General features: G+C 44.9%; 1 protein-coding gene across 1 annotated transcript in view; it reads left to right on the top strand.

The window, feature by feature from the left end:
• The window catches only part of LOC141050788 (up-regulator of cell proliferation-like), a 33,027-nt gene extending 7,624 nt beyond the window's left edge, over positions 1 to 25,403 (top strand). Inside the window, 2 exon segments of the mRNA XM_073547442.1 lie at positions 6,114 to 6,413; positions 19,783 to 25,403. Coding sequence (XP_073403543.1) covers positions 6,131 to 6,413; positions 19,783 to 24,476 — 4,977 coding nt within the window. The 5' untranslated portion in view covers positions 6,114 to 6,130 and the 3' untranslated portion in view covers positions 24,477 to 25,403.
• The last annotated feature ends 716 nt before the right edge of the window (positions 25,404 to 26,119 follow it).

The following is a 26,119-nucleotide window of genomic DNA, read 5'->3' as shown; positions in this document are numbered from 1 at the left end:
CGTAGTGCCAATGGGACATAGACCCCCTGTAGGACTGTGGGTTTTGGTAACTGTGGCCGGCTTGCGGCCTGGCTACTTTGCTTTGGATGGGTACCTTCTGCTACCCATCCGGGTGCCAGCACTGTCAGCTGGTTCTCGCCAGAGCCTTTGGCCTAGGTGACTCCATCTCGGTATCCGAGGTCCAGCAACGTCAGCTGGTCCTTGGTAGTGCTTTTTAGCACAGGTACCTTCTGCTTAGTAACCGTGGTCCAGCACCGTCAGTTGGTCCTCGGTAGTGCCATTGGCTCTTGTTCCTTTTGCTACCCATCCGGGTTCCAGCACTGTCAGCTGGTTCTCGCCAGAGCCTCTGGCCTAGGTGCCTCCATCTCGGTATCCGAAGTCCAGCACCGTCGGCTGGTCCTTGGTAGTGCTTTTTAGCACAGGTACCTTCTGCTTAGTAACGTGGTCCAGCACCGTCAGTTGGTCCTCGGTAGTGCCATTGGCTCTTGTTCCTTCTGCTACCCATCCGGGTTCCAGCACTGTCAGCTGGTTCTCGCCAGAGCCTTTGGCCTAGGTGCCTCCATATCGGTATCCGAGGTCCAGCAACGTCAGCTGGTCCTTGGTAGTGGTTTCTAGCACAGGTACCTCCTGCATAGTAACCGGGGTCCAGCACCGTCAGCTGTTCCTCAGTAGTGCCATTGGCTCTTGTTCCTTCTGCTGCCACTACGGGTTCCAGTACTGTCAGCTGGTTCTCGCCAGTTTCTCAGCCTTCTTGTACCTTCTGCTACATTTCCAAGATCAAGCTTTTTGAAATTCTTTGGTAATCCTTATTGATCTCCATGATGACGACCCTGAAGACCACACCAAAGAAGACCAGAAATATGACCCTATATAATATGACCAAGAGGACAAAGAACATGAAGACAACCACCAAGATACAGAACAAAAGACAGAAGAACAGAAAGCAGAAGAACATTAAGCATAAGACTAAAAATCAGCATAGAAGATATCAAAATTATAAGCAGAAGAAGACTAAGCAGTAAATGGGGGTGAGTCCGTTCCTCCTCGTGGTGCCCCTGGAAAATGCCTGCTGCTGCAGGCCAAACTGAACGCGGACAAATCCTGTTGTAAATCTTTTGTGACAGGCAGAACGTAAGGTGTAATCTTATAACTTTTATAGATAAGTACTACAGGAATGCCTGTCACCATAAGAAAATGAAGAAATAGCATATGAAAATTAATAATAGCTGAATAAGAAGAATATGAAGAATGGAAAAAAAAATAATGGGAAGAAGAAGATGAATAAGGTAAAGAAAAAGTTGATGAAAAAAATGCTACTGCTGCGGATTATGAAGGAGAAAGTGTGGGAGAAGTACAAAAGAAGGTGAAGAGCATGGAAGTTGTGAAACATACATATCTGACAAAATATAAAAAAAGTTAACATAGTCAATATCTTTTTAACTCCGAACGTCTTGGAAAAAAAAAATGGAATTAATGCTATGCCATGTGATTTGAATAAACCACTATGCCTTTAATGTCTCCTCCACCTCCCACAATACATTCTACATGATTCTTATTTGTTTTCAATTATGTAGAATTAGCCAACAATGAAATAAAGGGCTTTTTTTAATTCCGATACCGGAAGTCCCATTGACTTGAATGGGACTTCCGGTATCGGAATCGGCGATACCCGATATTTTTTTCGTATCGGGCGATACCATCCGATACGATATTTTTGGGTATCGAACGGTATCGCTCAACACTAGTCATAACTTTTTATTTCTTCAGTCGCCATAGATGTATCTTGTGTCTTTGTAGGACAGATTGTAGTTTTGAATGGCACCATTAATTTTCCCATCTAATGAACTGTAAAAAAATCCAAGTGGGATGAAATGGTGACAAAAAAGACTGCAAAGCTACCATTGTTTTTAGGGATTATTCCCTGAGTGGGATGGATGAAGGAAGTGCTGCAGCCGACCTCAGTGACCTGGGTCCGCTGGCACAGGAAAGGAACGTTAATAGAAAGCCTGGCTCTCCATAAGAAGGAAAGGATTGGTACGGAACGTGAGGAGAAGAGAACTGGGGATTAGGGTTAGAGGAGAACCCTTCCAAGTTCTGAGCGCAAGGCTGGGGTCCGGTCCCCGAGGTTGTATGGATACTAATGGTCCTGCAGCAGACACCGGAGAAATAGAAGTTGTCACCACTTTATTCCCACACCAGACTTGGGGGCACAACAGCAACGTGAGTGAGCAGGGACTAGGTAGTAAGGAGTCCCCGAAGCAGGCTACAGCTGTCTGCCGTACAAGTAGAGTTCATAGGAACATCTGACAGGAGGAACTCCAGTGTAACTCAGTACTGTGAGTACTTCACTAAAGGCGCTAAGAGGGAGACGTTCAGAAAAGGCACATAAGTTGGCGGAGTGTAGGAAAGGAGTATCCCATCTGGCCTGGAAGTTGGCTGCGCTCCTGACCTGGAGGACACGGCACCAATGCGGGCTCTTGTGCCACAACAGACTGGGAGTAAAGCTTTGGAACTACATGCCCTGGTGTCCTCCGCTTATTCCTGCGCCAACCTGCCCGGCACTGCTACCTCCCCTGTGCCTGACACTACACCACCTAAGTGTCACTTCACCTACTCTGCCCTGGGACAACAGCCCTGCCTGTGGAGGGCTATAACATCACTGCTGCACCACACCATCTGTCCCAGAGGATCTGTCTGCAGCATCGGCTTAACACCTTCATTGCCGAACACCACAGGTGGCGTCACGACTCATTCACTCTAATCATCATAAGCACACTGAACATTCCCCCTTTTACAATGGGCGCCCAGGGCCACAGGCCGGGTCCCAGCTGCCATGACATCTCCCATTGAAGCTCATCGGGCCCGGTACCGAGTACCCCACGGCCCTGGGAGGGCGACCCACTACCCTGGAGCTATTGATCTCCACCTCAGTCCAATCCGCCATAGAAAACATGGTTTGTCTTTTTTTTTTTTTTTTTTTTGCCCCTCTGAGACTGTTTACAGTTTCAGCTTTTCTGTTGATGAGGCAGAGTAAGGGCTTGTTTCTTTAGAGCATATGTACCATTAACCCTTCTTTCATGAGCATACAATGTTTTCATTGCTTAAAATTAGATTGTTAGTAACTTTAGGGCAGTTTCGGTGGAGTCGTGAGGACAGAAGCTGGATTGAAAGTGGAGTGCTTTGGATGAGGGGTTGGGAGGAAAGGTCAATGTGGACGTGCCGCTCAAAGTTTGGAGGCAGACTGGAGTAGCGATATGGAGCTCTAGTTGGATGTAAAAGTCGGGTTAATCTTATTTTTTTGGAATATGTTGGGCACAGGCTTCTGCAGAAATGAAGGTTGTAGGGAGGGCAATGGTGGACACGAGGGAATTATTGTCCTTCTCAGAGTGTCTTCCTCTGCAGCGTTCTCCTCCTCCTCTTCTGAATATCTGCCTCTTCTCCAATCTTCACCTTGTTTTTCCTGGATGACCTTGTCCTTTGAAACCTTTACTGCAGTCTCTGGGTATTTTCCTACCCTGCAGTCTTCTGCTTGCCCCTTTTTATGTGTTCAGTCTATGAAGCCTTTACTCGGTCCCATTCTGCAGCCTTCCCTTATCTCAATTTGATGGCCTCCTCTTCTCCAATTATCCCCATTATGTCCTAGGTGCCCTCCTTGTTTGTTGCAACTATCTTGTCTCATAATGTGTCATCACATGTGTCATGTGCCCGAACCTCAATCTCTTTGCCCTTCCATTGGTGTCTTTCTCTACAGCCACCCCCTTGTCCTCTTCTGTATCCTTGTTCCTCCCACCTCCTTATCCTTCATTGGGTATTTTTCTTTTGCAGTTTTCCGCTTGGTTCTCCAGAATAATTCACCTCTTCTCAAGCATTCCCCTTGTTTTTCCCTAGTTGTCCTGCATTTTCCCCCTTGTCTCTTCCTGAAGGTCCTTAATATTCAGCAGTGAATATTAGTTTTGCAATATTCGTCAAACACAGCCGAACGTCATTAGTCAATGAGAGTAGGAATTTCCAAATGTTTTCGGAACCGATCATCAAACATTCATTCGTCACGAATAGAGTTGGAATATGGCACGAATATGGCAAATTCAGATTCAGCAACCAAATCCGAACAAATTCGCTCAACTCTAGTCCTCATCTCTCTTGCCCTGTGGTGTGAGTGTCACTGCTGAGCGCAGGGCACCCAGAGCACGAGGCAAAAAAAATGGTCTCATGGCTATGGGTGTGCAGGGGTTAATGCTGGTTCTTATATTGTTTCCACGCTGTGTGGTGGTAATGGTGGCATTCTCCATGGTGTTGGTGAGGAAGGAGATGGGGAGAGTCAGGAGGCAGATGAACTTTATAACAGATGAAACTTTTACATGTTACACAGCCATAGATGGTGGAGCATAACATGAGCAGATGACAAAAGTTCCTCAGAAGGGTGACAGATGCAGGAAATGGCACATATGAGGCGTGATAAACAGCAAGTATGAACAGAGCCCATCTGGTTATCCAAGCTGACACAATAGTCTTCTTCTATCCCACCTGGGTGACATTCTCCAGCAGAACCCCATATCCCAGCCTCCTCTGACCTTCATTGTGTTGCAATATTCCTGTTTTCCCATCTCCATAATGGGGGACCACCAGCCCGGCCTGTACTCCTCCTGTGTCCACAGCGTAGTATTCTGGTAGGCTAATGGTGCTGTGCAGACCAGGGAATGCCATCTGCCTGATGGGTCCTAGTCCTCAGGTGATCCTACAGGCTTCTTCTGGTCAGTCCATCTCTGCACACTGGAAGGGGAAAAAATAGTCCCCTCATATGTTCATTGACTGGGCTCTGGGGCGAGCCCTGGCTGGGTGGCTGGGCTCTGGGGGGAGCCCTGGCTGGTTGGCTGGGCTCTGGGGCGAGCCCTGGCTGGTTGGCTGGGCTCTGGGGCGAGCCGTGGCTGGGCTCTGGGGCGAGCCCTGGCTGGTTGGCTGGGCTCTGGGGAGAGCTCTGGCTGGTTGGCTTGGCTCTGGGGCGAGCTCTGGCTGGTTGGCTGGGCTCTGGGGTGAGCCGTGGCTGGGCTCTGGGGTGAGCCCTGGCTGGGTGGCTGGGCTCTGGGGTGAGCCCTGGCTGGGTGGCTGGGCTCTGGGGCGAGCCCTGGCTGGGTGGCTGGGCTCTGGGGCGAGCCCTGGCTGGGTGGCTGGGCTCTGGGGCGAGCCCTGGCTGGGTGGCTGGGCTCTGGGGCGAGCCCTGGCTGGTTGGCTGGGCTCTGGGGCGAGCTCTGGCTGGTTGGCTGGGCTCTGGGGCGAGCTCTGGCTGGTTGGCTGGGCTCTGGGGCGAGCTCTGGCTGGTTGGCTGGGCTCTGGGGTGAGCTCTGGCTGGTTGGCTGGGCTCTGGGGCGAGCTCTGGCTGGTTGGCTGGGCTCTGGGGCGAGCCCTGGCTGCTTGGCTGGGCTCTGGGGCGAGCCCTGGCTGGGTGACTGGGCTCTGGGGCGAGCCCTGGCTGGGTGGCTGGGCTCTGGGGCGAGCCCTGGCTGGGTGGCTGGGCTCTGGGGCGAGCCCTGGCTGGGTGGCTGGGCTCTGGGGCGAGCCCTGGCTGGGTGGCTGGGCTCTGGGGCGAGCCCTGGCTGGGTGGCTGGGCTCTGGGGCGAGCCCTGGCTGGTTGGCTGGGCTCTGGGGCGAGCTCTGGCTGGTTGGCTGGGCTCTGGGGTGAGCTCTGGCTGGTTGGCTGGGCTCTGGGGCGAGCTCTGGCTGGTTGGCTGGGCTCTGGGGGGAGCTCTGGCTGGTTGGCTGGGCTCTGGGGCGAGCCCTGGCTAGGTGGCTGGGCTCTGGAGCCATCCCTGAAATAAGTTGCAGCTATTTTTAGTTCACCCAGAGGCTCTACCCACCAAGAGATCTGCCTCAGTGAGGAGCCGAACTCCTCACTACCTGAGCTGCTGCCATACAGTGACCATAAGACAAATCACTACATGAAATACCGAGCTTCAATAAAAGCACAGTTACAGTAATTGTAATGCCCATCTCTGAGGTACTACATGAGTGCACTGTTAATTATCGCACAGTAGTTTTTATACTTCCCTCAGGACTAACTGTATAGTATATAGATAGATCCATCAGAGCAGAAGTAAATAAGCTTTCACTTTTCGCAGGCTGACCTTCAGTTATCATGGCAGCATCTAAGACCATTCACCGTCTGAAATGGAAATTCTCCGAGGTGTTTGAGAAGGACGTCGATGGTTTCATTGATGAAGTGAACTCTCTCCAGCTTATAACTTCTGAAGAACATAAAAATCTGTGTGAAATTGTGAGTCTGGTGGAGAAAACTCTTAGTCTGATGGACCTGATTCTTCACAAGGGAGAAGAGGCCTGCCAGAAGTTCCTAAATCATCGTGAGAACATAATTCCCAGATTTCCAGGATTGTCATCGGTATCTGAACTTCTCCAGGACAGTGAGTACTGTAGACTATAGATCAGGTGGGGGGAGAGGTGCTCACACAATGCAGAATTAAGGGGGTCTTCTACTGCTAGGACAACCCCTTCTCATCCTGAACCTCTGCCCCCATTAAAATATAGACACTTATTCTCTCCTCCGGTGTTGGCACTCGTGGTCCCGGGGCATGCGTGTGATTCCTGTGTCACATGAGCCCTGCACCCCATTAGCTCTTGGGTCACTCTCCATGCCTTCGGACATAAAAGTAATCCAGAAGTGAGAGCTACAACTGGCCGCTCATCTCCTCTTGATTACTTAGACTACCAAAGGCATGGAGAGTGACGCAAGCGCTGATTGGGTGCAGGGCTCATGCGACGCAGCAATCGCACGCGAGCCCTGGGACCGCGAGTGCCGACACCAGACGAGAGTATAAGTGGTTATATTTTAATGGGGGCAGACATTCAGGCTGAGAATGGGTTCTCCTAGCAGTAGACGACCCCTTTAATACTGCATTGTGTGCCTAATAAACGCCGCACCTCGGCTTTGCGCCGTGTGCACAGATCCTAGATGGCCGGGCTAGGTCTCCTTTTACGGCCTCTGATTGTTTTTTATGGGGGGCCGTGTAGAGTCTCCTGGTCTGGCTTCAGGGTTTTTAACTAGTGTTTGGGCCCTCTTGGTTTTGATCCCATTGGGGTAGAGTAACTTGGATATTTTTATATAGATACAAATACTCACTACTGTTCAGTCTTACTAGACAGTTGACTAAGTATGTATTTTAGATCTCCTCTGCTTAATTTTTATTTTTTTTAAATGTGTTTTGAGCGTCAGAATTTTTGCTGCTTGTCTGCTGTCGGGAAGGACGGACCAGAAAATGGGAATTGTATCTACTGCCAATTTGGTTCCCAGGAAGTCCCTGAGGATGGCGCCCTTATTTCCCCTCCCTTATGTTTTATTACATATAATTTGTCATTGGTTGTAGAACATGGGTGCATCCATCCTGCTGCAGTAACTGGGAAAACCATTGTAAGGTGCTGGGGAGAGAAACAGTGTAACATCTATGGTCCTGTCCTAGCAAAGGTCAATGAAGACCCCGTCCTTGTGTGTTGTCCTGCAGGACATCCTGGAAACTGAATTACCGGTACAAATTGCCTAGTTCTGCACACTGTGGAGGAGAGCTCTGAATGCACTTATTGCAATGAACAGATGGGGGCAGTATTGGTATAACTGCTGGACAGCGCAGATGGGACCAGTGTCGGACTGGGGTGCCAAGGGCCCACCAGTAACATTGACTTTGGGGGGCCTACTTTTCACCTGCATACAAATATTACTCTACCCTTGTTCACAGATTACCTATCTAATATATAAAGCTCAAGTGTGTGTGTGCGTGTGTGTGTATGTATGTGTGTGTGTGTACGTACAGTATGTCCGGGATTGGCATCCGCACCGTCGCAGCTACAGCCACAAAATTTGGCACAGTCCCACGTCTGGACCCCGAGAGCGTCCTAGGCTATGTTGTGAGGCGAAATTTTAACCCTGCGCGTTCCAATTCACCAAACAATTTTGCCCCTATCTACATAATGGGGAAAAGTGTGTATATCAAGCCCTGCCCCTCATTATGATGTCATATGGTTGTCATGGCGACGCTGATGTCGTCATAGGTTGCAAGCCCTGCCACTCATTATGATGTCATAATGGTTGACTATGGGATGGAGGATATCTATGACGGGTTTATGGGCACGGGACTATGGGATGGAGGATGTGTGATGGGTATATGGGCATGGGACTATGGGATGGAGGATGTGTGATGGGTATATGGGCACGGGACTATGGGATGGAGGATATGTGTGATGGGTATATGGGCACGGGACTATGGGATGAAGGATATCTATGATGGGTATATGGGCACGGGACTATGGGATGGAGGATATGTATGATGGGTATATGGGCATGGGACTATGGGATGCAGGATGTGTGATGGGTATATGGGCATGGGACTATGGGATGAAGGATATCTATGATGGGTATATGGGCACGGGACTATGGGATGGAGGATATCTATGACGGGTTTATGGGAACGGGACTATGGGATGCAGGATGTGTGATGGGTATATGGGCATGGGACTATGGGATGGAGGATATGTATGATGGGTATATGGGCATGGGACTATGGGATGGCGGATATGTATGATGGGTATATGGGCATGGGACTATGGGATGGAGGATATGTATGATGGGTATATGGGCATGGGACTATGGGATGGTGGATATGTATGATGGGTATATGGGCATGGGACTATGGGATGGAGGATATGTATGATGGGTATATGGGCACGGGACTATGGGATGGAGGATATCTATGACGGGTTTATGGGCACGGGACTATGGGATGCAGGATGTGTGATGGGTATATGGGCACGGGACTATGGGATGGTGGATATGTATGATGGGTATATGGGCATGGGACTATGGGATGGAGGATATGTATGATGGGTATATGGGCGCATGGGACTATGAGATGAAGGATGCGTGATGGGTAATAATAATAATAAATTTTATTTCTATAGCGCCGACATATTCCGCAGCACTTTACATTTCAGAGGGGATTTGTACAGACAACAGACATTACAGCATAACAATAATCACATAGATCATAACAGATACCAAGAGGAGTGAGGGCCCTGCTCGCAAGCTTAGTCTATGAGGGAGACACGAAAGGTGGGTGGTAACAGTTGCCCTGATTGTATGGACCAGCCATAATATTAAGTGTGTAACAGTACAGACACAGAGGGCTGATGGATGCATAAAGCATGTGGGAACATGATGTGGGGAATCTGGTTATGGTAAAACTTTTGGCTGTGCCACACAGGGATAGATTAGGTTAATGTGTTGAGGCGATAGGCCGGTCTGAATAAATGCGTTTTCAGGGCACGCTTAAAATTGTGGGGATTAGGGACTAATCGTATTGACCTGGGAAGTGCATTCCAAAGAATTGGCGCAGCACATGTAAAGTCTTGGAGACGGGAGTGGGAGGTTCTGACTATGGAGGAGGCTAACCTCAGGTCATCAGCAGAACGGAGGGCGTGGGTAGGATGGTATACTGAAACAAGGGAGGAGATGTAGAGTGGTGCTGAGCCATGGCGGGCTTTGAGGGTGAGGGTAATAAGTTTGTACTGAATTCTGGAGAGGATGGGTAGCCAGTGTAATGACTGGCACAAGGTAGAGGCATCGGTGTAACGATTGGTGAGGAATATGATCCTGGCTGCAGCATTCAAGACAGATTGGAGAGGGGAGAGTTTGGTAAGAGGGAGACCGATTAGAAGAGTTACAATAGTCAAGACGAGAATGAATAAGAGAAACAGTAAGAGTTTTTGCAGAGTCAAAAGTAAGAAAAGGTCGAATTCTAGAAATGTTTTTGAGGTGCAGATGACAAGAGCGAGCCAGTGATCGAATGTGGGGGGCAAAGGAAAGCTCGGAATCAAGTATGACCCCAAGACAGCGGGCATTTTGCTGGGGAGCAATAATGGAACCACACACAGAAATGGCAATGTCTGGTATAGGTACATTAGTAGCAGGAGGAAACACAAGGAGTTCAGTCTTTGACAGGTTCAGTTTCAGATATAGTGACGACATGAAATTAGACACAGCGTTTAGACAATCGCCGGTGTTTTCTAGAAAGGCTGGCGTGATGTCAGGAGAAGAAGCGTATAATTGGGTGTCGTCAGCATAGAGATGGTACTGGAAACCAAATCTACTGATTGTTTGACCAATAGGGGCAGTGTACAAGGAGAAGAGGAGGGGGCCTAGAACCGATCCTTGAGGAACCCCAACAAGGGGAAGGTGAGAGGAGGAGGAACCGGCAAAAGATACAGTAAAGGAGCGGTCAGAGAGATAGGAGGAGAACCATGAGAGAACGGTGTCCTTGAGGCCAATGGAACGGAGCATGGTGAGGAGGAGCTGATGATCCACAGTGTCGAATGGTGCAGAGAGATCCAAGAGAATTAGCATGGAGTAATGACCATTAGATTTAGCTGTTAGCAGATCATTAGAGACTTTAGTGAGGGCAGTTTCAGTAGAATGTAAAGAGCGGAAACCGGATTGGAGAGGGTCGAGAAGAGTTATCAAAGAGATAGCGGATAAGACTTGAGTGGAACAGGCGTTCCAGGATTATAGAGATGAAGGGAAGATTAGAGACAGATCTATAGTTAGTGGCACAGTTTTGGTCGAGGGATGGTTTTTTAAGTAGTGGATGTATGACGGCATGCTTAAATGAGCAGGGAAAGATACCAGAAGAGAGAGCGAGAGAGGTTAAATATTTTAGTTAGGTGAGGGGTGACAGCAGGGGAAAGGGTCTGGAGTAGATGTGACGGAAATGGGTCACTGATGCAAGTGGTTGGGCGAGAAGATGCAAGGAGCCTGCTTACTTCTTCTGTGACTGGTTCAAAGTCAGAGAGTGAGTTAGATGCAGTGGGGGAGGGAGGACAGTGCATGGTATGAGGTGATTGGGAGATAATTTCCTGTCAAATCTGGTCAATTTTATCTTTGAAGTAATTGGCCAGATTGTCAGCTCGGAGCTCCGTGGTTGGGGCCTGTACTCTTGGGTTGAGTAGAGAATGAAAAGTGTCAAAGGGACGTTTCGGGTTATTGGACAGTGAGGTGATGAGGGTGTTGAAATAGGTTTGTTTGGAGAGGTGAAGGGCAGTGTTGTATGTTCTAAGCATAAACTTATAATGGATGAAATCTTCGTGTAGATTGGATTTTCTCCACAGACGTTCGGCGCACCTGGAGCACCGCTGCAGGAAACGTGTTTGCACCGTGTGCCAGGGTTGTCGCCGTCTGCGTTGTGGTGTTCTATTTATAGGGGGTGCAAATTCATCCAGGGCACTTGGAAGTGTTTCATTGTAATGTTTCAATGCAGAATCAGGACATGAGAGGGAGGAGATAGGGGCCAATGAAGACTTCAAGTTCTTCATAAGTTTCTGGGTGTTAATGGCCTGTATGTTTCTATAAATATGGACAGTGGGGGTGACCTGAGCAGCCTGGCAGTTCTTGATAGAGAATGAAAGAAGATTGTGGTCAGAGAGCGGGAGAGGGGAGTTTGCAAAATCATCCACTGCACAAAGCCGAGAGAAGACCAAGTCGAGGGAGTTTCCGTCTTCATGCGTTGGAGAATTAGTAAGCTGCGAAAGGCCAAATGAGGAGGTTAGAGATAAAAGGTGAGTAGCAGATGGTGAGAGGGGAAGAGCAATGGGGATGTTGAAATCTCCCATGATGAGGGTGGGGATGTCACAGGAGAGAAACTGTGGAAGCCAATTGGCAAAATGATCCAGGAACTGATGGGAGGGGCCGGGAGGACGATACACCACCGCCACTCGCATGGAGAAGGGGGTGTAGAGTCTGACGGCATGGACCTCAAAAGAAGGGAAGACTAGTGAGGGTAGTTGAGGGATAACCTGAAAGGTACATTTTGGTGATAGGAGAAGACCAACGCCTCCACCTGCTCTATTGTCTGATCTTGGGGTATGAGAGAAGTGTAGCCCCCCGTATGAAAGAGCAGCAGCAGCGGTAGTGTCTGACTGCTGGATCCAGGTTTCAGTAAGAGCCAGGAGGTTAAGAGAATTAGAAAGGAAAAAGTCATGAATGAAGGAGAGTTTGTTACACACTGAGCAAGAATTCCAAAGTGCACAATTAAGAGAGACAGATGCATGCAGGGAATATTAATAAGATTAGAGTGGTTTCTGAGTGTAGCAGTGGGGGGGTTTGACTTTCTAAAACATGGGGGACCAGGGTTGGGAGCGATGTCTCTGGCGACTAGGAGAAGGAGGATAGAAAGAGTGAGCAGATGGTTAAGTGATTTGTGAGAGCGTCTCTGATGTTGAATGGTGGGATTGACTGGATCTGTGCAATTTAACAATGTGAAAAGAGCATGAGTGCTATACATAGGAGAGGAAAGGAGCGAGGGGCCGATATGGATGGAGTGTAGAGAGGTAATGCCAGGGCGGTGGATGTGTGTGAATGCAGCGGCCAGGATAAAAATTACACAAATGCATATGTAAATATTTGATGTGCTCCAAATGTACATGGAGTAGATGTATATAAATGTCTTACCTGTCTCCTGCCCTGTCTAGCTGCCATGTTATAACTGCCTCGTACTTTGATACATGTATTTAGATTACATGTGCATAAATGCCCCCTGCATAAATGCTCCCCCTAGCTAAGTCTGAATATATAGGAGGTTAAGGCTAAGTTGTTTTTTTTTCTTTTGTTTCTTTTTTTTTGCTCTCTCTCTTCTCGTTAATCAATCAAACTAAATTGAGACAGCAGGACCCAATAAAATGTTGTGGTCAGATAAACAGATGTCCAGCACTACATGGATCATAAAGCACTTTGAAAAGTTTCTTGACCTCACAACATAAGGGGACAAGCAGAGTAAGTTGAAATAACTACAGTTGTGGCCAAAAGTATTGACACCCCTGCAATTCTGTCAGATAATACTCAGTTTCTTCCTGAAAATGATTGCAAACACAAATTCTTTGGTATTATCTTCATTTAATTTGTCTTAAATGAAAAAACACAAAAGAGAATGAAGCAAAACATTGATCATTTCACACAAAACTCCAAAAATGGGCCAGACAAAAGTATTGGCACCCTCAGCCTAATACTTGGTTGCACAACCTTTAGCCAAAATAACTGCGACCAACCGCTTCCGGTAACCATCAATAAGTTTCTTACAATGCTCTGCTGGAATTTTAGACCATTCATCTTTGGCAAACTGCTCCAGGTCCCTGATATTTGAAGGGTGCCTTCTCCAAACTGCCATCTTTAGATCAGGTGTTCTATGGGATTCAGGTCTGGACTCATTGCTGGCCACCTTAGAAGTCTCCAGTGCTTTGTCTCAAACCATTTTCTAGTGCTTTTTGAAGTGTGTTTTGGGTCATTCTCCTGCTGGAAGACCCATGACCTCTGAGGGAGACCCAGCTTTCTCACACTGGGCCCTACATTATGCTGCAAAATTTGTTGGTAGTCTTCAGACTTCATAATGCCATGCACATGGTCAAGCAGTCCAGTGCCAGAGGCAGCAAAGCAACCCCAAAACATCAGGGAACCGCCGCCATGTTTGACTGTAGGGACCATGTTCTTTTCTTTGAATGCCTCTTTTTTTCTCCTGTAAACTCTATGTTGATGCCTTTGCCCAAAAAGCTCTACTTTTGTTTCCTCCTAACCAGAGAACATTCTTCCAAAACGTTTTAGGCTTTTTCAGGTAAGTTTTGGCAAACTCCAGCCTGACATTTTTATGTCTCGGGGTAAGAAGTGGGGTTTTCCTGGGTCTCCTACCATACAGTCCCTTTTCATTCAGATGCTGACGGATAGTACGGGTTGACACTGTTGTACCATCGGACTGCAGGGCAGCTTGAACTTGTTTGGATGTTAGTCGAGGTTCTTTATCCAACATCCGCACAATCTTGTGTTGAAATCTCTTGTCAATTTTTCTTTTCTGCCCACATCTAGGGAGGTTAGCCACAGTGCCATGGGCTTTAACCCCTTCACCCCCAAGGGTGGTTTGCACGTTCATGACCGGGCCAATTTTTACAATTCTGACCACTGTACCTTTATGAGGTCATAACTCTGGAATGCTTCCATGGATACTGGTGATTCTGACATTGTTTTCTCGTGACATATTCTACTTCATGTTTGTGGTAAAATTTCATTCAAATAACTTGCGTTTATTTGTGAGAAAAACGGAAATTTGGCGAAAATTTTGAAAATTTCGCAATTTTCCAACTTTGAATTTTTATGCCCTTAAATCACAGAGATACGGCACACAAAAAAACTTGATAACTAACATTTCCCACATGTTTACTTTACATCAGCACAATTTTGGAACCAAAATTTTTTTTTGTTAGGAAGTTATAAGGGTTAAAAGTTGACCAGCGATTTCTCATTTTTACAACACCATTTTATTTTTAGGACCACATCACATTTGAAGCCACTTTGAGGGGTCTATATGATAGAAAATACCCAAAAGTAACACCATTCTAAAAACTGCACCCCTTAAGGTGCTCAAAACCACATGCAAGAAGTTTATTAACCCTTTAGGTGCATCACAGGAATTTTTTTGAATATTTAAAAAAAAATGAACATCTAACTTTTTTTCACAAAAAAAATACTTCAGGTTCAATTTTTTTTATTTTACCAAGGGTAACAGGAGAAATTGGACTGCAAAAGTTATTGTGCAATTTGTCCTGAGTACGCTGATACCTGATATGTGGGGGGAACGACTGTTTCGGCGCATGGAAGAGCTCAGAATGGAAGGAGCGCCGTTTGACTTTTTCAATGCAAAATTGGCTGGAATTCAGATCGGACACCATGTCACGTTTGGAGAGTCCCTGATGTACCTAAACAGTGGAAACCCCCTACAAGTGACCCCATTTTGGAAACTAGACCCCCCAAGGAACTTATCTAGATATGTGGTGAGAACTTTGAACCCACAAGGGCTTTACAGAAGTTTATAACGTACAGCGGTACAATTAAAAAATCATATTTTTTCCACAAAAATGATCTTTTCACCCCAATTTTTATTTTCCCAAGGGTAACAGGACCCTAAAAGTTATTTTGCAATTTGTCCTGAGTATGCTGATACCCCACATGTGGGGGTAAACCACTATTTGGGTGCATGGCAGAGCTCGGAAGGGAAGCAGCGCCATTTGACGTTTTTGGCTGGAATTGAGATCGGACATCATGTCGCGATTGGAAAACCCCTGATGTACCTAAACAGTGGAAACCCCCCACAAATGACCCCATTTTGAAAACTAGACCCCCTAAGGAACTTACCTAGATGTGAGGTGAGCACTTTGAACCCCCAAAGGCTTCACAGAAGTTTATAATGCCAGGGCATGAAAATAAAAAAATCGTATTTTTTCCACAAACATGATCAATTAGCCCCCAATTTTTTTATTTTCCCAAGGGTAACAGGAAAAATTGAACCCTAAAAGTTGTTGTCCAATTTGTCCTGAGTACGCTGACACCCCATATGTGGGAGAAAACTACTGTATGGACACATGTCAGGGCTCGGAAGGGAAGTAGTGACGTTTTGGAATGCAGACTTTGATGGAATGGTCTGCGGGTGTCATGTTGCCTTTGGAGAGCCCCTAATGTACCTAAACAGTGGAAACCCCCACAAATGACCCCATTTTGGAAACGAGACCCCCTAAGGAACTTATCTAGATGTGTGGTGAGCACTTTGAACCCCCAAGGGCTTCACAGAAGTTTATAATGCCCGGGCATGAAAATAAAAAAATCGTATTTTTTCCACAAACATGATCAATTAGTCCCCAATTTTTTTATTTTCCCAAGGGTAACAGGAGAAATTGAACCCCAAAAGTTGTTGTCCAATTTGTTCTGAGTACACTGACGCCCCATATGTGGGAGAAAACTACTGTATGGACACACGTCGGGGCTCGGAAGGGAAGCAGTGACGTTTTGGAATGCAGACTTTGATGGAATGGTCTGCGGGTGTCATGTGCGTTTGGAGAGCCCCGGTTGTACCTAAACTATTGAAACTCCCCACAAGTGACCCCATTTTGGACACTAGACCCCCCCACGGAACTTATCTAGATGTGTGGTGAGCAGTTTGAACCACCAAGTGCTTCATAGAAGTTTATAACGCTCGGACGTGAAAATAAAAAAATCATTTTTTTCCACAAAAATGATATTTTTGCCCCCAATTTTTTATTTTCCTAAGGGTAACAGGAGAAATTGGACCCCAAAAATTGTTTTGCAATTTGACCTGAGTAGGCTGATACCCTACATGTGGGGGTAAAACACTGTTTGGGCGCATGGCAGAGCTTGGAAGGGAAGGAGCACCATTTGACTTTTTCAACTCCGAATTGGCTGGAATTGAGATCAGACGCCATGTTGCATTTGGAGACCCCTGATGTGCCCAAACAGTGGAAACCCCCAATTCTAACTCCAACCCGAACCCCAACACACCCCTAACCCTAATCTCAGCCCTAACCCTAACTCTAACCCTAACCCTACCCTAACCCTAATGGAAAAATGGAAATAAATACATTTTTTTTATTTTATTATTTTTCCTTAACTAAGGGGGTGATAACGGGGGGTTTGATTTACTATTTATGGCGGTTTTTATGTTTGGCAGCTGTCGCACGCTAAAATACGCTTTTTATTGTAAAAATTGTTTTTGCATCACCACATATTGAGAGCTATAATTTTTCCGTATTTTGACCCACCGAGTCATGTGAGGTCTTATTTTTTGCGGGACGAGTTAACGTTTTTATTGGTACCATTTTCAGGCACGTGAAATGTTTTGATCGCTTTTTATTCCAATTTTTGGGACGCAGAATGAACAAAAACCAGCGTTTCATGAATTTCTTTTGGGGGGGGTGCGTTTACACCGTTCCGCGTGCGGTAAAATTGATAAAGCACTTTTATTCTTCGGGTCAGTACTGTTACAGCGATGCCTCATTTAGGTCGTTTTTTTATGTTTTGTCGGTTTTATGCAATGAAAACTATTTTATATAAAAAATTATTTTTGCATCGTTTTATTCTGCGAGCTATAACTTTTTTATTTTTTCGCTGATGATGCTGTGTGGCAGCTCGTTTTTTGCGGGACAAGATGACGTTTTCAGCGGTACCAGGGATATTTATATGCGTCTTTTTGATCGCGCGTTATTACACTTTTTGTTTGGCGATATGATAATAAATCATTATAGAATCATAGAATCATAGAATCGTAGAGTTGGAAGGGACCTCCTGGGCCATCTGGTCCAACCCCCTGCTCAAAGCAGGATTCGCTAAATCATCCCAGTTAGATGTCTGTCCAGCCTCTGTTTGAAGACTTCCATTGAAGGAGAACTCACCACTTCTCGTGGCAGCCTGTTCCACTCATTGATCACTCTAACTGTCAAAAAGTTTTTTCTAATATCTAATCTGTGTCTCCTCCCATTCAGTTTCATCCCATTGCTTCTAGTCTTTCCTTGTGCAAATGAGAATAAAGTTGATCCTTCTACAATGTGACAGCCCTTTAGATATTTGTAGACAGCTATTAAGTCTCCTCTCAGTCTTCTCTTTTGCAAACTAAACATTCCCAAATCCTGCAACCTTTCCTCATAAGACAGGGTTTGCAGACCGGTCACCATTCTGGTCACTCTTTTCTGAACTTGCTCCAGTTTGTTGATGTCTTTTTTAAAATGTGGTGCCCAAAATTGGACACAATATTCCAGATGAGGTCTGACCAAAGAGGAGTAGAGGGAAATAATTACTTCACGTGATCTAGACTGTATGCTTCTGTTAATACATCCTAGAATTGCATTTGCCTTTTTTGCTGCTGCATCACACTGTTGACTCATATTCAGTCTGTGATCTATTAGTATACCCAAGTCTTTTTCACATGTGCTGTCACTTAGCCCTATTCCTCCCATTCTATATATGCTTTTTTCATTTTTATTGCCCAGATGTAGTACTTTGCATTTCTCCCTGTTAAAAACCATTCTGTTAGTTGCTGCCCACTTCTCCAGTTTATTTAAATCTTTTTGAATCCTCTCTCTCTCTCCTCTAGTATTAGCTATCCCTCCTAGCTTTGTGTCATCAGCAAATTTAATCAGTTTACCCTCAATTCCTTCATCTAAATCGTTGATAAAGATGTTGAACAATACAGGGCCCAGGACAGAGCCCTGTGGTACCCCACTTGAGACATTCTTCCAACTGGATGTGCAGCCATTTACGACCACTCTTTGGGTCCGATCACTAAGCCAGTTATGAATCCACCTAACAGTTGCCTTGTCCATTCCATACTTAGTCATTTTTTCAAGCCCCCTCCCTGCCGATGCTTCCCTTTAACCCCCGGTACACCGCGATCGTGTTTGATCGCGGTGTGCAAGGGGTTAACGTGTCGGGGGCGGTCCGTGACGGCCCCTGACACATTGTGCCGGGTGTCAGCTGTGATAATCAGCTGACACCCGGCCACGATCAGCGGCGCTCACCAAGTGGGCGCCGCTGATCGCGGTAGACGTACTATCCCGTCCATGGGCATAGGGGTTAAACTTCTTGATGACACTGCGCACGGTAGACACAGGAACATTCAGGTCTTTGGAGATGGACTTGTAGCCTTGAGATTGCTCATGCTTCCTCACAATTTGGTTTCTCAAGTCCTCAGACAGTTCTTTGGTCTTCTTTCTTTTCTCCATGCTCAATGTGGTACACACAAGGACACAGGACAGAGGTTGAGTCAACTTTAATCCATGTCAACTGGCTGCAAGTGTGATTTAGTTATTGCCAACACCTGTTAGGTGCCACAGGGAAGTTACAGGTGCTGTTAATTACACAAATTAGAGAAGCATCACATGATTTTTCGAACAGTGCCAATACTTTTGTCCACCCTCTTTTTTATGTTTGGTGTGAATTATATCCAATTTGGCTTTAGGACAATTCTTTTTGTGTTTTTTCCATTTAAGACAAATTAAATGAAGATAATAATAACAAAGAATTTGTGTTTACAATCATTTTCAGGAAGAAACTGAGTATTATCTGACAGAATTGCAGGGGTGTCAATACTTTTGGCCACAACTGTATATACCAGATCTAAGATTGCATAGTTGAAAACACATAGATAGCATTCAGGATTAACTGCTTGCTGACATTGAATGGAGAAACACAGGCGTTGATTCAGAGCAGAGATTGAAAGAGCTGGTTACCTGCATGAAGAGAATAGAGACGCGTGTCACATTCATCCATGTTATAACTGACAGTACTTTGATACATGTACTTAGATTACATGTGCATAAATGCCCCCTGCATATATGGGCACTCGACTATGGGATGGCGAATATGTATGATGGGTATATGGGCATGGGACTATGGGATGGAGGATGTGTGATGGGTATATGGGCACTCGACTATGGGATGGCGAATATGTGTGATGGGTATATGGGCACGGGACTATGGGATGGAGGATAATTATAATTTGTTATAACTAACCACAGTTAGTTACTATGCCCGGGCAGCGCCGGCTCTTCAGCTAGTATCTCTATATAATAGTAAACTGGCTAGTTTGGTTAAGGAATGACGAGATGCTAAGTTTTTCTGTACAAAGTGAATTATGCCAAGTACTGCCCATACAATAGGGTTGGTGGCTCAGATCTGTACCAGGGCCCACTGGGGGATTCCCCTGCTCCCCTATGGGCCAGTCCTAGGCTCATTGTCCCAACCAGGCTTTCTGCTCGTATGTAATTGCTGTTGGTTTAGTGAAAAGACAAATGGTAGTGACCTACAGTAATGGAGTTAAAAGAAAATACAGTCTAGAGAACTATGTTTGCATACTTGTGCATCAAATATTCAATTTGTAAACTTATAAATGTGTTTCTGTTTTTTAGGCAAACTAAGAACATTTCAGAAACTTTTGGTTGACCTGGGGTTGGAGGAGTCTAGAAATTCTAAGATAACGCTAAGGAACGTTTTGAGCATCGGTCCAGAAAATCTATGTCGTGAGAAGCCTAAAACCACAGCAGACCTTCCTGAACATTTCCTAATGAATCTTATAGCCTTACACAGAAACGCAAGAAAAACAGAACTTGATGATGACCTGTCAAATCTTGGATCAAGTGCAGATGATTCGTTAGATTTATTTGCCAGTAAAACAATGCAAAATCAGAAATCGAAATCTATTCACCCTCTGGATGTTCTGTGCGCTGTCCTCAGCTGTTCAGATGAATGTCTTCAGCAAGAACTCGTATCCAAAATGTCCATGTGCCAGTTTCCAGTTCCTCTTTTGCTTCCCTCTGATGATGGCTCAGGATCCATCTTCATGCGTTGGGCAATGAGAGATATTGTGAAGAAATGGAGACCTCAGTCTCTAGCAGATAGTAAAGGGTTCAGAGAAGACAACGTGGTGAATATTGAGATACCAATCTTCTCATTTGTCAGGTTGGGGCCAAATAAGTTATCAAAATCTAAGATCTTAAACCAAGTTCTTAACCCAGCTCAACAACATCATGAGTTCTTCGTACATGACAACATGGATGGAGGAAACATTGAGAGGAAGATATCTGACGGGCTGGTGGAAATGTCCTGGTACTTTCCTTGTGGGAAATCTGATGCCTTCCCAGAGCCGATTGCTGTGGCCAATCTACGTGGAGACCTGGAGTCCAACTGGGAGCAGTTCACCTTCCTTACTCGGATCTCATCGGCCACCTTTATATTTATTGAGAGTATGAGTGAGAGACAATTCAGGTTACTATCCTCCTTCAATCCCAATGACACTGAGTTTTATTTCATTGTCACTCCGGGTAAAGACAAAGGTGTTGACCCAGAGACAAAGCAACACATGCAAAACCTAATGTCTCTCCTAAAGATTGAGAAAGCTAATGTTGTTCTAAAATCATCCACCATGAACGATGCAGATTTCATGACCAGAGTTCAAAAAATCATAAATGGTCTACTGAGAAAAAATCCTAAACTGGTAAAAGTAAAAGATATTACTAAAGAAGTCTCTGATCTAAACATCCATATAGACGAAGCTTCTCCCAAACTTCTGAGAACAAGCGACTATGCTCTGAACATCACCTCAATGATCGACAGTGTAGAAAGGTTTAAGAATGAAAGCTTAACCCTGCAAGGAGATCTGTGGAAAAAGTTGTCTAAATTAGAAAAGGAATTCAGCAGAATGAAAAAACAAGGTGGAGAAGATCAGGAAATTTATCGGTCAAGGATAAAGGCAAAACGTAATTTACTTCATAGTGAACAAAATAAGCATGCTCTCCCTGGAGCCATGACTCTATTTATTAATGCACTTGCACATTTATCTAGAGATGAGAAACAATATTTTCTTAAATGGATGAAGTTTGAGCTCGCTTTAATTGCAAGAATTAATGTATCCAAGCTACAGGCTGAATATAAAGAGATGTGCAGCCAATCTTATGCAGCAGACAATGCCCAAGAACTGAAGCAGCTTGACAAGAGAATTTCCGAGAGTTCATTAGGTATCGAGCATTTCCTTCGTGAGTTAGGACAGTTGTATAAAGCTGAATTATGTACAGTGAAAAAGAAATCTGCCAGAAAGTTCAGTCGCCTCCCAGGTATTGCCGCTGATCTCCTGTTGGATGGGTTCCCATTAGAGCTGATTGATGGAGATGCCTCCAACATCCCCTTACAGTGGATAACTGATGTCCTGACTAAGCTGAACAAGAAGACTGGAGGACGATGCAGGATGAGGGTGATAACTGTGCTGGGAGTGCAGAGTACAGGGAAGTCCACCCTCCTGAACACCATGTTTGGTCTACAGTTCCCTGTGACCAGTGGACGATGCACACGAGGAGCCTTCATGACTCTCATTAAAGTGAAGGAGAACTTCCAGGAGATGATGGGTTGTGAATTTATTCTGGTGATCGACACGGAAGGGTTGAAGGCTCCTGAATTGGCTTCTCTTCATTCCAGTTATGAACATGACAACGAGTTGGCCACACTTGTGGTTGGACTCAGTGACATCACTATAGTGAATATGGCCATGGAAAATACCACAGAGATGAAGGATATTTTACAGATAGTTGTCCATGCATTTCTAAGGATGAAAGAAGTTGGCAAGAAACCAAATTGCCAGTTTGTCCATCAGAACGTGAGCGACGTGTCCGCACATGACAAGAATATTAGAGACCGGAAGAAACTTCTAGAACAATTAAATGAAATTACAAAAGTGGCTGCAAAAATAGAAAAGAAAAGTGGCTTTGACCAATTCAGTGATGTCATGGACTATGACTTGGACAAACACAGCTGGTACATCCCCGGGCTGTGGCAGGGGGTCCCACCAATGGCTCCTGTAAACTCTGGATACAGTGAACATGTTTCAGAACTCAAAAAATATCTGTTAGAATTCCTACAAACCAAGACACTAGACAAGGCCTTAACAATACCAGACTTTTGTAAGTGGGTGAAAAACTTGTGGAATGCTGTAAAAAATGAGAAATTCAACTTCAGGAACAGTCTGGTGGCTGAAGCTTATAATAAGCTGTCGATGCAGTTCTCTCAGTGGGAATGGCATTTTACTAAAGAGGTCCATAATTGGGTAATGAGGAAAGAAACGAACATTAAGAATCAACCGACTCACAATTTTGATGAAAACACCAACGAGACAATCAAAGATCTGGATCAACTGCTGCATAAAGAGGAGAAGAAAATGGTCGACCTGTTGGAGAAATATTATGAAGGGGATTTGGAAAACCTTAATTTGATAGAAAGACATCGGGAAGATTTTAAAAAGAGCATTACAGGTCTAAGAAGAGAGCTCAGGAGAAATGCAATAGACAAGTATCGAAAAACACTTTCTATACAAAAGGGGAAACTAAAGATTCGGGACATCAAGAAGAAGTACCAGGCGTTGATTGAAGAGAAAATCGATGGACTCTTGAAAATCTGCAGAGAGAAGGACCATGAACTGAGAGATGAAGAAGTAAAACGTGAATTTAATGTCATGTGGGAGAAGACTCTGTCAGATTTACAAATTGAGAAACTGGAGAGATGTAAAGTGAGTGATGCGATTCTCCGACAACTTAGAAATGACATGAGCCACAAAGGACCGGATATAAATAAAGCGTTATTGGGTGAGAATACGTTGGCTGATCAACACAGTAACTTTATTATTTATGAAAGCCATATAGATCTGCATTGGTTTTCAAAAATATGGGAACAAATGATTGGAAGTAAGAAAAAATCCTATGAAAAGCTTGATGATTTTGCTACTTCACTTATAGAAATGTGCGACAGAAACGTCAGTGAGATGGAGAACACCAATGAGGACTATGATGACACTTATTGCCAGGAAATTCTGTAGATGATTAATGCACAACTTGATGAACATAATAAAAATCTCCACTTCACATTGCAGTTTGAGTTGGACATCAAGCTCTTTATTTTAAGAAAAGCATCAACCAGATTTCAACAGATGCACGATCGCTTTATAGAAAGGAACGAGCCTAAAACGTGTCTGGACAACCTGAAGCCGGATTATCTGACTGTATTTCTTCATGTTTTCAAAGCAAAAGATGAATCAAAAGTCAAACAGTTCTGCACGAAGTGTCTGAGCCCCGCAATAATCGATTACATTTACAATCATCTGGGGAAGAAGATGGTGGATGACATTTTAGAGGATTCAAGCAACCAAATATTCAAAAGTCGAAGCTTTTTCCAGTACAGCCTACTGAAGGAATTACTGGATGAATTGTCTTTCAAAAAATATGTTGAATATACTAAATTTTATGAAACCTTTTGTAAAGAATGGATCCAAAATAAAATTAAAGACATGTATGAGGAGCGAGCAACTCTACAACCATTACAGGCAGATCTCATCAGCTCGGTCCTCAAAGACGTGAAGGACGTCCTTAGAGATGAGACCATTCTGGAGAGTGAAGACATTCCTCAGTTCTTAGAAAATGTCCAGAAGAAGTTGGACGACAAGCTTGTGATTCCACAGGAAGCAACGACAATCATAGCTTTCAATAACAAAGTTAATGTTCGTCAGTTCTCCACTAGTATTCAGGATTTTCTTGCCTCTACAGAACAACAGATTCTGTCGGAGCTGCAGTTCATCAGTTTTATGTATTTGCGCTACAAAATTAAGCTGAAGCCTCAGGATGAGCTGTTCAGGAAAGTGGTTGGATGTGGACATCAGTGTCCATTCTGTAATGTTCCCTGTGAGGCTGAAGGTGCTGACCATACCGAAAACTTTGCATCTGTTCATAGACCTCAAGGTTTGGGTCATTACAAATGGGAAGAAGGAAAAAAATTATTGACCGACATTTGTACGTCATCTGTTGTGTCTGAAAATGGATTCAGAAACTTATACACTGATTGTAAATATCATCCATACAAAGAGTATCGCATGTACTTTCCAGACTGGACCATCCAACCCGACCCCAGCATGGAGTCTTCAGATTATTGGAAATTCATTTTTGCCAAATTTAATGGAGAGTTTGCTGAAGCATATTACGCCGAACAAGCAGAACTTCCTGATGACTGGAAGGAAATGACTGAAGAAGACGCACTCGACAGCTTAAAGGAAACCTTTAATATCTCCTAGGATCAGCAGCAGCTACACAAGAACTGTAAGTAATTTCCACAGCTACAAAACCAACAGCTTTAATCAGGTGAATCCACTTGTATGTATAAATTGCTGTCAGGACCACTAGTGAGTCTGTGAGTCCTGCTGACCCCTGTCACATGTATACTCGCGTGAAGAGGGTGGCCAATCAGCAGTGTTTGGATGGGGTCAGTAGGACTCACAGGCTCACAGCTCCTCCCAGCAATTATCAAAGCAGTGTCTTTATCTCTATAGTAGGTAATCTCTTTGATCAAACTGCTATTAATGAGATCTCCTATGTAGTAATCCAGAAACTAATTTCAATACGACGATTTAATCATCCTTTGGGCTCCATTGGTCTCACTGAAAACATGCTGTGATGAGGACACCTAATCCATACACAACCATCACATGGACCTGCTGGTATTACTGCTCTTCAGTGCAGGATGAAGCCGTCCTCCAACTCCGGTCTCCAGAATTCATGAACTCTCCTTCTGGATTATCTTAGGCCACCAAAGCAACTGGGATGATTTATTTGGCAGTGAGGAGACCTTTGATCAGAGGTTCTGAGGATTCTTATGTCTAATAAGTTCAGGTTTTCTCCAATGGTCTGGTCCCATCTATAGATGTGTCATTGTCAAAAGAGCTGAGATCTGAGCATTTGTTCCTCAGGTTCTTCGCTCTTCTTCAGTTCTATGAATGGTGATATTGGGGCTGGATACGATCTGTGCTTCCACCAAGTACTTATTCACCTTCCACTAATCACATCATCTCCTGTGTGTTGCTGCTACTCTTCCTCCATAATTTTCTATATAGTAAATGTGCTTCTAAGCTTTATGATGATTTTCCAAGGTCTTTAGTGACTTCTTGCAATATGTCCATATGATGTAAGATTTACTACTGATGTATTAAATGCATAATTAATTACCTGGTTTGTGTTTAATTCTTAAGACGCTGGCAGTATGTGAACATTGATTGCTTTGGCTTTTTCTTATTTGAACCCACAGATTTCCTTTTTAAAATGATTTTGTTCCAAGTATTGGAGGATCCTCCCCAACAGATCCCCATATCCTTACACACCAAGTTATGGCAGTTTGGTGGTGAGGAGAGGCTTCATCATGGGAGCTGTTCACATTGATGTCTTCCAAGGGGTTCTGGCACCACAAAATCAACAGTGTCTATAAAAGGTATTTCAGGCTGAAGCATTTATGATTATAATACTGAATTGTTAACGGTCACATCATCCAGAATAAGATACCGTGTCCTCTCAGCCCCCCAAAAAAGATTATAGCATTGAGGGAAAAAAATGGCCAAGCATTGTTTTCTCTTCAGTACCATACACTATGAAAGGCAGCAAGTTCCCCACCGTTGTGGTGTGATTGATTTACGCCAGGGGTCTGACATTCGCCCCCGTATATCACATTATTGGGCAATAAACTGATCTTCTGGAGATGGATTTGTCTGATGTGTGCGGCCTCTATTGCCATCTGATTATTAGTGCCACCATATTCCGTAGGAGGACACCGACCACCAGAGCTCACAATCTGAGGCCATGGTGTACTTCCATAGAGGCAGACCCTGCAGTGGCTATGGGTCCCGTGAGTTTGGGGTCCCCGGGATCGAACTTGCCGAGCCGCAACTTC

This window comes from Dendrobates tinctorius, unplaced genomic scaffold (genome assembly GCF_039654945.1).
Source record: "Dendrobates tinctorius isolate UK_male_01 unplaced genomic scaffold, ASM3965494v1 ptg000152l, whole genome shotgun sequence".
In the NCBI taxonomy this organism is placed as follows: domain Eukaryota; kingdom Metazoa; phylum Chordata; class Amphibia; order Anura; family Dendrobatidae; genus Dendrobates; species Dendrobates tinctorius.
Note: the sequence above shows the minus strand (reverse complement) of the source record. Positions and strands in the feature narration are given on the sequence as shown.